Below are 12600 nucleotides of genomic sequence, written 5' to 3'. Positions count from 1 at the left end.
CAAGAACCTGAGAACCAATTCCTCACGGTGGCTACAATTTCTTCTCTAACCTGCAGCCATCATGATTTTTTAGCAGAACTTCTTTCTCATTGTTGTAAAATATACATAACATGAAATTTGCCATTTTTAAATGAATAATTCATGGGCAAAAGCTATTTCACAATGTTGTAAGCCCACCATTACCATCCATCTCCAAAACTCTTTTCATCTCCCCAAATAGAAAGTCTGTACCCACTAAATAACTTCCCATTTCCCTTCCCCCTCATCCCTTGGTAACCACCATTCTATTTTCTATGCCTATACATTTCCCTATTCTAGGTATCTAGTACAAGTGGAATTACACAATATTTGTCCTCTTGTGTTTTAGCTAATGTCTTCAAGGTTCATCCATGCTATATGTAGCATATATTAGAATTTCCTTCCTTTTTAAGGCTGAATACTATTCCACTGTATGGATATCCCACATTTTGCTTATCTATTCATCTACTGATGATCACGGGTTATTTCAACCTTTCGGCTACTGTGAGTAATGATGATATGAACATTGTTGTACAAAAATCTATTCAAATGCCTACTTTTGAATCTTTTGAGTATATACCTAGAGGTGGACTTGCTGAATCATATGGCAATATATAGTCAACTTTTTCAAGAATTGTCAAATTACTTTCCACAGTGGCTGTACCATTCTGCACTTTCATCAGCATACACGAGGGTTCCAATTTCTCCAAATCCTCACCAACAGCTGTTATTTTTCATTTTTAAAACAGCCGTGTCATGATCTTTTTTAAACCTTCACTTCAGTCATGCAGCCTCCACAAGCTATCAAAATTGTTTTTGTCCAGGTTACCGATGGCTCCCCCATCTCTGAAACTAGTAGTCAGTGGTCTGCTCCCAGCCTTTTTCTTCTTGACACATAACCGGCACAAGATATGGTCGCTTATTCCTATGTCCCTCCTTATCCCTTTGCTTGGACACTTAAGACACCATCCTCTCCTAGTTTCCCTCCTTTCTCACAAGCTATACCTTTTCTGTCTCCTTTCCTGGTTCTTCTTCATCATCCTTTCTTTTAAACATTGTATTGACTCGGGGTCCGGGTCTCATATCTCTTCTCTGCTCTATTCCTCCTCCTCTCCATTCACTCCCCTGGTGATCCCCTCAAGACTTGGAGCTTTAAATTCCAACTACACAGAGATGGTTCTCAAAAGGAGGCCTCCCCCACCAACTCTTTCCTGGCTCCCAACTGCTTCTGACCAACAGACTCCCTCCTGAAATGCTCTGGACTCCACCCTCTTAGCTGCTTCTGCCTGATTAACTCCTGCTCCCTATGGATCTCAGCTCAAGTGTTACTTCCCACACCTCCTGGAAGAGATCCTGGTTTGATGCACTACAGCCCTTGTGTCCTTTATTACAATTGCTCATTTAACTGATCATCTTCCAAAAGAGACCAAGAGCTACAAGAAGCAACAAAGTCCAGAAGCAACACACAGGAGAGGATAAGAGATGGCTGGAAGTGCTACAATGAAGCGAAATAGGGCCATGAGATAGAGGGGGTGTTAGGAGGTGGGGACAGAGATATGAAGGAGGTGGTTGTAATACAGTGGCAAGGGAAGACCCTTCTTAGGAGGCAATACTGAAATCAAGCCTGGATGATGAGAAAGTCCATCATGCTTAGATAAGGGGAAGAGCATCTCAGGCAGAGGAAACCGTGAGACAGGCACCAGCATGGCGTTTGGAAGGCTAAGAAAAAGTCAAGGAGACTGCTGCATAGCGAACGAAGGGAAATGCTGGGATATGAGTCAGAGAGTAGGCAGGTGCCACAGCACAGAGACCTTGAAGGCTCCGGCCAGGACCATGGATGTTATTCCAGTTGCAATGGGAAGCTCTTGGTGGGTTCTCAGCAGAGGGGTTATGTGGTTGGACTTACGCTTTTAATGATCACGCTGATGCTATGGAAAGAACAGAGTATGAGAGGTGGAGATAGAAAAGATGAGCAGAGCACAAGTAGAAGGCGAGAGACCAAGTCAAGACTGCCATGGTGGTTTGGGTGGGCAGTGCTGGTGGCTGGAAGGGCTTAGATATGAGCAAAGGCACGATCGCTGCTTAGTGTTGTGGAGACAGCTAGGCTTTAAAGCCACATAGACCTGAGCCTCTGAACCTACCTCTCTGAACCTTTGATTTGTGATGTGAAACAAAGGATGGAAACACCTGATTCACAGGTTGTGGTGCAGAGTAAATCAGACAAAAAAGGATCCAGGAGGGTTTCCCACACCCCTGGCCCTCAATGAACAGTGCTCCTGGTCTGTAACTCCAAAATCCAAGAAGCACTGAAAACTGAAGTTTACTTTGTTTTCATTTGCTTTGTTTTTGCTTGGTGTGTAGCCCCCCATCTAGACCTGAACTGACACAAGCTACTTACAGTCTTAACCATACTCTGTTGTCTATTTACACATTTCACTGCAGATAGCATTTTATGATAGCATTGCCCCCAAACCCTACTGAGAACATTACATAATAGACAGGATTTATGCTGCCTTGTCTTTCTAAAATCCAAAAACTTCTTAAGTACCAGAACATACGTGGTTCAAGGGTTTCAGATAAGAATCTGCAGCTGCACCATTATTTTCAGGAATCAAAGTGTCATTTAGTTTAGTCACAACTATGAGATCGTACATCCAACTGGATGAGGTCATAGATCTCAGAGGGCTCCCCAGGTAGCTGATGGTAAAGATCCCGTCTGCCAATGCAGGAGACACAAGAGATGCTGGTTAGATCCCTGAGTCGGGAAGATCCCCTGGAGGAAGAAATGGCAACCCACTCCAGTATTCTTGCCTGGAAAATGCCATGGACAGAGAAACCCGGCAGGCTATAGTCCACGCGGTCGCCAAAGAGTCGGACATGATTCAGTGATTAAACAACAACACAGATCTCAGAAGAGAAGGAAGAGTCCTCATAACCTGAAGTCCTATGGAAACACCCTGAATCATCAGCACTTTTAACTTTAGCTGTTGATCTTGACAATGACAAGCCAGTTTGAATTTAAGTGAAATACTGTTGTTCAGTTGCTAAGTCATGTGTGACTTCTAATAAGGTGTTAAACTGGTACATTTGAAAAAGCACTTATAAGTTTGGGGAAAAAAGAAACAGCTGCTTCTTTCAAATGTTTTTTAATAAATCTTATTTTAGTACTACAGAACCATTTTCTGAACAGAAATCTCCATCAGAATCACTAACAAATGTTATGTGTCTGTTATACTCATGCCCAGAAGTTACTTTGGCTGTGCCCTGACACCGTTGTGTCAGACTGTCAGCCCCTGTGGGCCTAGCCTAGCCCCCTCAAAGGGCATGCATAATGCTTGGCGAACAACATACATTCAATAGATGTAAGATGAATTAAAGGTATAAACTACAGATCCAGTGTTAAGGATCTTCAGATTCAAATTAACAAACATAAGAGCAAGAGCACAAACTGCCCAAAATTCTAAGTTCCTAAGTGACAGCTCGGTGTCCATCTCTTAGCTTCCATCTGGCAAGGCGTTTTCTTAGTACTAAAGAAATCACAGGCGATAGGAAGTCTCATATTCTGGAGTTGAAAGAGAATTTGTGAATTACCATTGATTAAACAGGCTTCTCTGATAGCTCAGTTGGTAAAGAATCCACTTGCAATGCAGGAGATCTCAGTTCAACTCCCGGGTCGGGAAGACCGGCTGGAGAAGGAATAGGCTACCCACTCCAGTATTCTGGCCTGGAGAATTCCATGGACTGTACAGTCCATAGGGTTGCAAAGAGTCCAACATGACTGAGTAACTTGGACTTTCACTTTCATTCATTAAACAAAGTTGGGCTTCCCAGGTGGTGCTAGTGGTAAAGAACCTGCCTGCCAATGCAGGAGACATAAAAGACCCAGGTTAGATCCCTGGGTTGGGAAGACCTTCCGGAAGAAATCATGGCAACCTACTCCAGTATTCTTGCCTGCCTGGAGAATCCCACAGACAGAGGAGCCTGGCGGGCTACAGTCCATAGGGTCTCAAAGAGTCAGACATGACTGAAGAGACTTAGCAAGCAGGCAAAGAGTTAATGAGTACCTATTATTATGTACTAGGTTATCCTGGCCAACAAAACCCGACTCTTGTGCACTTAGGAGTACAGAAACATGGACAAACCTATAGGAAATGTCACAACGTGATAAGTACTAGGAAAACTAAAGCAGAGTAGGGCGGACTGTAAGGGAATGGCCGAGTTTCTTTTACATGGAGGTTTTTCAGGGAAGGCTGCTCTCCTACTGTTACATTGGAACAAGGGCAGGGTAAAGCCAGCTACTGACTGGCCTATACAGGTCTCTGGGGAGAGCTTTCCAGGAAGACACAGGAAGTGCAAAGGCCCAGAGGCAGCGGCAGTGCTTGGCAGTGCTCCAAGAACCGAAATGAGGCCTGTGTGACCGGAAAGGAGGGCCCAGGGGCCCATGCCTGTAGGCCAGTAACCTTCTAGAGGGTTCTAATGAGATGGAAAGTTATTGCAGAATTGGGGGGTGGGGGTGGGGGTGGGGGAGAGGGTGCCCTGCTCTGCCTTCAAGGACCCGGGGCTGCTGCGGTGTCGAGAAGCTGGGGAGTGGGGGGCGGTGCAGAGTTTGGGCGGGAGCTAAAGATGGGCAATTGGGGAAAATGGCAAGGGATTTTGGGCAGGGGATTTTTGTTGCCAATCTTTTGGGCAATTCAGGCCTCCGTATTTCACATTGTCTATCAAGCCACAGGACTTTTCCGTTTTCCACTGGTTCCCCTCCCCCCCACCAACCAGGACCCGGGTTAGTGGTTACCTGCTCGTTTTAAAAATTCTCCGTGGGGAGAAAATGACTGTCAGGTCCCACCGCGCTGCAGGATGCTTTCCCCGGGTTCAGCCAGGGCCTGCACTCGGCTGCGGGCCTCGGACAGCGCTACCGAGGCGGCGGCGCAGGGGTCCGGGGCCTCTTATCGGCGTCCAGTCCTGGGCTGCGGAGGCGGACAGGGGGGCGCGCGCCGCGGTGGCTCCAGCTGCTGGCCCTCGCTGCTCCCGCGCCGCTACCGTCAGCGGAAGCTCGGCGAGTCTGGGCGGCTCGCTCTCGGTTTCGTTTTCCCCGCGGACTCCGCCTTCCTTCGGCCGCCCCGGCCCCTCCCGCACCGGTCCGCACAGGTCCGCGCAGGGCCCGCGATCGCCTGAAACCCGGCCTCCACTCGGAGTCCGAGCGCGGGCGTCCGGGGCCCTGCAGCCCCCGCCCCAGCTGCTGGGACTGTCACCGGCCCGGGTGCGGGGCAGGGTCCTCCGGGAGATGGGGAGGGCATTGAGGTTTCCGAGGCCCGCAACGTGGCGAGCTCTCTGCCATAAACGCCCCCCTTGCCTCTTCAACGCCAACATTTGGGGTGGGGTGCGCTGACTCATTGGAAAAGACCCTGATGCTGGGAAAGATTGAGGGCAGGAGGAGAAGGGGGCGACAGAGGATGAGATGGTTGGATGGCATCACCGACTCAATGGACATGGGTTTGGGTGGACTCCGGGAGCTGGTGATGGACAGGGAGGCCTGGCGTGTTGCGTTTCATGGGGTCGCAGAGTCGGACACGGCTGAGCGACTGAACTGAACTGGAGGGGCTTGGATATCATCGGCTCCATTTTATAACAGAAGAAACTGAGTAAATCAACCCTGCCAGGGCAGAGCCAGGCTTCCGTTGCCCGTAACCAACGAAGCACCTCTCTTCACAGCGAACCAGACGGGGATGCAGAGGCCTGGGGGCATAACCTCCCTTCTCTGTTTCCATCTAACCATTCATTTATTCAACAGGTAATTGAACCTGCTGTACCAGATACCAGCCAGCAGTTAGGAGATTCACCTGCTTCCTGAGGGGTCTCCTGGAGTTTACAACCAAAGTCCTTACCAGTAGGATTTTTAATGAGAAAGTTTTAAATCCTGCAAGACATCCTGAGGCAAGGTTTGGTGGCTCAGATGGTAAAGAATCTGCTGGCAATGCCGCAGATCCGGTTCGTTCCCTGGGTTGGGAAGATTCCCCAAGAAGGGAATCCACTCCAGTAGTTTTGCCTTGGAAATCCCAAGGACAGAGGAGCAAGACAAGACATCCTCCTCACCCAATGGACTATCACCCTCCCAGAGTAATACTGGCGCCTTGACTGAGTGACTGAGGAGTGCTGAGTACCCATCTCACAGCAGCATTACAAGGTAGGTGCCATTACTATGCCCATTTAACAGATGAGAAAACCGAGGTTGGAAGCACAGAGAAGTTAAGTAACAGCTGGTAAGCAAGGGAGCTAGAATTAGAACCAGAAGCCTGTACCTCAACATCCTAGCTAGGGCGAGGCAGAAGAGGCATTTCCAAGATGGACTTCAGGTACACATTACATATTGGCTATTGGCTTTCCCATGTCTCTTTTGCAGCCTCTGGAATTGCAGCCTATCAATGAGAAACACTATAGTTTGCTTGATTTAACTTCCCCATATATGAAGCACTAGTGGAAGTTTTGGAAGGTAGACAGGAGTCAGAGCCCTCTTTCTGTGGCCCTCTGAGATGACAGAGAGCTCCAACTGTAGTGATTGTTTGCCAGAGTCCATTTACCAGCTTTATGGGTGTGAGGTGGTTGTTCCAGAGGTAACAGCAATAGCAATGACATGTTTTCTGACTTTTTGAAGCCCCTGAATTGCCCAAAAGAGCTTAAAGAAAGAAAATGACAAGCTCAAGCATGGTCAGAGGATGCAAGCATTTATGACTGCCCAGAAGAACCTCTTACTTCCTGTCATCTCAAGGTTCATGGAGCAGAAATTAGGTGCAGAGTTCGGTGCTGCAGGTAGCTGTTATTGTGTAGCTTTAATTTGTAGCCTCCTCAGATCTCTTCTATGAACACTGAGGCTATTGACTGGGAAAGAATAAGACCCTAGGAATTTGGGTGGATTCAAAGGAGTGAAAAAGTTAGCTTAAAGCTCAACATTCAGAAAACTAAGATCATGGCATCTGGTCCCATCACTTCATGGCAAATTGATGCGGAAACAGTGGCTGACTTTATTTTTTGGGGCTCCAAAATCACTGCAGATGGTGACTGCAGCCATGAAATTAAAAGATGCTTACTCCTTGGAAGGAAATTTATGACCAACCTAGACAGCATACTAAAAAGCAGAGACATTACTTTGCCAACAAAGGTCCGTCTGGTCAAGGCTATGGTTTTTCCAGTAGTCATGTATGGATGTGAGAGTTGGACCATAAACAAAGCCGAGTGCTGAAGAATTGATGCTTTTGAACTGTGGTGTTAGAGAAGAATCTTGAGAGTCCCTTGGACTGCAAGGGGATCCAACCAGTCCATCCTAAAGGAGATCAGTCCTGAGTGTTCATTGGAAGGACTGATGTTGAAGCTGAAACTCCAATAGTTTGGTCACCTGATGCGAAGAGCATCAGACCTATGATGCTGAAAAGACCCTGATGCTGGGAAAGATTGAAGGCAGGAGGAGAAGGGGACAACAGAGGATGAGATGGTTGGATGGCATCACTGACTCAATGGACATGAGTTTGGGTAAACTCCGGGAGTTGATGATGGACAGGGAGGCCTGGCATGCTGCGGTCCATGGGATCACAAAGAGTCAGACACGACTGAGGGACTGAACTGAACTGAACTAAAAGGAGTCCACTGCCCTCCGAAATTCTGCTGAGTCACTACAGCCTTTCCATGTTTGTTGGATAAGGCTGCTACAGCCAAACGTGAAGAGCCTGAAGTTGTCACCCTGCAAGGAGGTGCTGATTTTCCAAATGTCCTATTCCTACCTCATGAATTCACTCCTAGAACTAGAATCAGATGCTAGAATGCCCCAAGAGGATACAGACAAGATCTGACCCAGAGGATACAGTTTACATAATGAAAGAATTACCAGGTTTCACTAATTTTTATCAGCAGAAACCCAAGAAAAATGTGTAGATATGACTCTAAAGGTAACATGAAAAAAGGAACATAGTTCACATTATGCACTCAATGCTCTGGCTCCAGCACTGGGAGTCGTTCTAAGAGTTTGTTTAGTTGGTTTACTATAACTTGGGCTCAGTGGTGGCCCACATTAAATGAAATTGTGATGCTAAGTAATACAAATGAAGAAATCAAAAATACTTAGGGAATTAGGATTGTTAGAGTAGATTAATCATATGCAACCTATCCATGCCCCCTAAGAAGATCCAAAGGACTCACCTTCAGCAGGCCTTTAGAAGTATATTTTCATCTTTGAAAAGCTCTGTAATGGCTGCCCATGGTGGGTGGGGATTGTTGACGGGAGATGTTCCCATTGAAAAACTACCTGATTTCAGACTGGCAGAGGCCATGTGGCAACACTTAACTCCATCCCGCGTCCAAAAAAGGGCCACAGAGTCAGAGCAGTAGTCAGAAAGTTTTGCTCACCAGACGCCATTAGCAGTGGTAAACTTCCTGGGGTTTCTAGCATTGAAATAGAGGGCAGCCCACTGGTGTGTTACATGAGCAGATATCTAAGGCCCCTATGGCATGCACTCCTGCTCTCTCCTTTATCAACCCACATCTCTGGTCTCGGGGAGTTCCCTGTGACCAGGTGGCTGAGAAAGGAAAATTCAGGTGAAGCACTATACACTGGCTTTAACTGGAAGTGAACTGATGTGTTCCAACAGCCCTTCAAGGAAGTGGCCCTAAAGGATAGTGGGAGAAGGGAAATCCTTCCAGGGTGAAGCTTCAAGCAGTACACTTAGTTGTCACTTGGGAGGAGAGAAAGCTAGTGGCCTACAGTTTACCTGGATATTCGGAGATTTGGAAGGAACAAGGTCAGAGCGTTGATGATGAGGAGGTCTGGGGGAAAAGGATGTGAGTGACCACTTGGAATAGACACAGAGTCTGAGTGTATTGGGTTTCCTTGTGAATCTTCATGAGAGGTACCCCCTTCTAAGGAGACTTGAGAAGCTAGTGTGCAAGAAAACTTCTGTAGATGTCAGTTGGCATTTCCCCGGTGCTTGTTTAACACAAATGGAGAGCCTTGGCAGTAGGAATGGATGATATATGTGTGCGATCTTGTTAAGGTGGATCTAACTGCTGAACACCCAACACTCCGACAGCTGAGACCAACGCTGAGACCCCAGCACAAGTGCCCTGAACACCTATGGAGACCAGCCCGCCACTTGGTAGCAGGTCGGTTACATGGAGCCCTGCCATCATGGAGTGGGCAGGGATTTGCCTTCTGTAGAGAAAGCATTTATTCCAGGTATGGACTTGCTTTTTCTTCCTCTGGTGCTTCTGCCAGCACCATCATTGGTAGCAAATACCTTGTTCACTATATTGATATCCCTTAGTAAGGAACCCATTTTGCAGAGAAAGAAGTGAGGCAGCACACTGCCATGGGATTCAATGGTTTCTATCTTGACTTATCATCTGAAAGCAGCTGGCCTTATAGGATAGTGGGATCAAGTATGGAAGACTCAGTTACAGCCCCAGGTAGGAGACAACACTTAGCAAGCTGGGTGTACTGTCCTTCAGGTATAGTATTTGTTCTGATCCTGGTTGCTGTTTCTTTCATGGCCAGAATACACGAGCCTAAGAATCAGTAGATATAAAAGGTTTGTCTTCCATGATTAAACCTAATCATATGCTTGCAAAATAAGTGCTTCCTGTTTCTATGATTTTTGGCTCTGTTTTCACCGTGTGGTTCCTTGAAGAGGAACTTGAAATTGCATGTGGAGATTGCAAGAGCATCTTGCCATTAAGTTATCAAGAAAATAAGAGGAAGGGACTTCCCTGGTGGTTGGTCCACTGGTTAAGACTTCAAGCTTTCAATGCAGGGGGCGCAGGTTCCATTCCTGGTTGGGGAATTACAATCTCACACACCACGTGTCATGACCAAAATAACAATAATAATAATAAGGGAGTTACTGAACTGGTTGGACTGGTTGATATGAATTAGCAAGGGGAAATAATGATGCAGCCAGAGATAAGTATGTCTTCAACCCAAAGGTTTCTCTGGAGTTCCTTTCAGTGGTTCCACATTCAGTGATAAGTGATTTTTTCATTAATGGAAATTTAGAGGTCTCTAACACAGGTAGGGGAGAAGGCAATGGCAACCCAACTCTTGCCTGGAAAATCCCATGGACGGAGGAGCCTGGTAGGCTGCAGTCCATGGGGTCGCTAGGAGTGGGACACGACTGAGCGACTTCGCTTTCACTTTTCACTTTGATGAATTGGAGAAGGAAATGGCAACCCACTCCAGTATTCCTGCCTGGAGAATCCCAGGGACTGGGGAGCCTGGTGGGCTGCCGTCTATGGGGTCGCACAGAGTCGGACATGACTGAAATGATTTAGCAGCAGCAGCAGCAGCAGCAACACAGGTAGGAATGTTAAGGACTCAGATCCTTCAAGACTGAAGGTCTGCATCACCCTACTAACCGGGGAGACATCTGATGGCAAAGGGAAGAATGGACAAGGAGTTATAAACACCAGCTATGGTCTCATGACCAGATGCAAAATAAAGAACCATAGAAGCTGTGCATGTTTTTCCATAGCTTTGTCTTTGTTATATACAAATGAACCTCTTTTTTTTGTAAATTAATTTATTTATTTTAATTCGAAGCTAATTACTTTACAATATTGTAGTGGTTTTTGCCATACATTGACATGAATCAGCCATGGTGTACATGTATCCCCCATCCTGAACCTTCCTCCCACCTCCCTCCCCATCCCATCCCTCGGGGTCACCCCAGTGCACCAGCCCTGAGCACCCTGTCTCATGCATCCAACCTGGACTGGCAAACCATTTCACATATGCTAATATACATGTTTCAATGCTCTCTCTCAAATCATCCCACCCTTGCCTTCTCCCACAGAGTCCAAAAGCCTGTTCTTTACATCTGTGTCTCTTCTGCTGTTCCGCATATAGGATCATCATTACCATCTTTCTAAATTCCATATATATGCGTTAACATATTGTATTGGTGTTTTTTTTTCTGACTTACTTCATTGTATAATAGGCTCCAGTTTCATCCACCTCATTAGGACTGATTCAAATGTATTCTTTTAAATAGCTGAGTAATATTCCATTGGGTATATGTATCACAGCTTTCTTATCCATTCATCTGCCGATGGACATCTAGGTTGCTTCCATGTCCTAACTATTGTAAACAGTGCTGCAGTGAACATTGGGGTACACATGTCTCTTTCAATTCTGGTTTCCTCAGTGTGTATGCCCAGCAGTGGGTGAACCTCTTTTAATTGTTCTCCCTTCCCTTTTTACTTGACATTTGCTGATGGTGGTTAATTGTATAAGATAGTCTTTAAGACAGAGTGTCTTAAAGTGGGGTTGTGACTAAAATGAGAAAGAAATATCACAATGGGCATACAGATTTAGGAGGCAGGATAAGCATGTTTCCATTTGAAGATGGGAACAACTGCATTAAGTGGGAACATAGATTTGTTGTTTGCTTGAAAGATTATTGGTAGAAAGAGTGGACTGTACTGTATGTCATTAAGTTTGACTTAGCTTCCCTTCCAACTCTCTTCCATGTCTCCACATCTCCTGGATTATAATGTATGGAAGGTTAAAACCACATTTTCCAGCTTACTATGGAGTTGAAATTCTGGATATAATTCAAGTCTTGCCAGTGATGGATAGACAGTGGTGCAAAGACTTGGAATATAGAAGGAAGTCCCATTCTTCTGTGACAGACAAGTTGACAAGCAAGCTCAGAGGAGTTAGCAGAAGCTGGACTCATGTTCCCCTGTCAGTTCTCAAAGGGTATAGGCCATCTCTGGTGTCAGCAGTAGCAATGGCAGTAAGTGACCTGAACTTTCTTCTCTTCTGGGGGGCCAGGGAGGGTGGCTTCACAACAGTGTGGAATCTTAATTCTGACATGTTGTTTCATTTGGTTTTACTTTCTTAATGATGCTGTTCTACATTTTAAATCTTAATGTTGCCCAAAATATAAATTGTTTCCTTTTTGTGTTTTTTGTTTCATGCTTAATAAATCCTACTCTGTGGTCATAAAAATATTAACTTGTATTTGCTTCTAAAAACGTAGTCTTTAAATCATCTTTTGACATATAGCCTTTTAATTTGTAAGGAATTTTTTTTTTGAGTGATGTGCAGTAAAGGTCTCATTTTACTTCTTATATATCAGAAGCAGTTGTCTTAGCATCAAATGTTGAAGAGTTTAATCTGTTCCTACGGTATGCAATGCCACCTCTGTCGTATTTGAACTTTCTTTACATTCATGGGTCAGTTTGGCCACTGTATTTTGTTCTGTTTGTTTTATTTCGTTTGGTCTATTTGCCTATTCCTGCTCCAGTCATATGGGCCTGGGCATTAAAACCCAAGTCTCTGTTCCTGCAAATTTCTCATTGACATCTCAGGGTCATCTCTGATTCTTATTCATTCTGGTTCTCTGTTCTCTCTTTGGTTTTGGTCTCTGTTAAGTCCACTCACTTTACTGGAAGCTGAGCAGTGCCACTGAAGGGATTTTTATATAGCCTTTCTTGGTGTTTTGAGGAAAGAGTCTTCAGTTTACCTAATCTACCGTACTGCCAGAAATAGTAGTCCCATGACTCATTCTATTCTTAACTGTGTAAAACTTAGCTTTACAG

General features: G+C 45.6%; 2 protein-coding genes across 5 annotated transcripts in view; one reads left to right on the top strand and one right to left on the bottom strand.

Moving 5' to 3' along the window:
* EIF2AK2 (eukaryotic translation initiation factor 2 alpha kinase 2) overlaps positions 1-5080 on the bottom strand; it is a 36981-nt gene extending 31901 nt beyond the window's left edge. Inside the window, exon 1 of one of the 2 annotated variants that reach the window (XM_061155596.1) lies at positions 4811-5080. The gene's annotated coding sequence lies outside the window, so the exon portion shown is untranslated. The remainder of the gene's footprint in view (positions 1-4810) is intronic. The other variant, XM_061155595.1, reaches the window with a different exon arrangement.
* A 58-nt stretch (positions 5081-5138) lies between these two features.
* The window catches only part of CEBPZOS (CEBPZ opposite strand), a 38851-nt gene continuing 31389 nt past the window's right edge, over positions 5139-12600 (top strand). Inside the window, exons 1-3 of one of the 3 annotated variants that reach the window (XM_061155601.1) lie at positions 5139-5275; positions 5807-6199; positions 9054-9162. In XM_061155601.1, the coding sequence (XP_061011584.1) occupies positions 9134-9162 (29 nt within the window). In that variant the 5' untranslated portion in view covers positions 5139-5275; positions 5807-6199; positions 9054-9133. Of the gene's footprint in view, positions 5276-5806; positions 6200-9053; positions 9236-12600 lie in introns of those variants that run through there. The other 2 variants (XM_061155605.1, XM_061155604.1) reach the window with 2 other exon arrangements.

The sequence above is a fragment of the Dama dama genome, chromosome 11 (assembly GCF_033118175.1).
Source record: "Dama dama isolate Ldn47 chromosome 11, ASM3311817v1, whole genome shotgun sequence".
NCBI classification, from domain to species: domain Eukaryota; kingdom Metazoa; phylum Chordata; class Mammalia; order Artiodactyla; family Cervidae; genus Dama; species Dama dama.
Note: the sequence above shows the minus strand (reverse complement) of the source record. Positions and strands in the feature narration are given on the sequence as shown.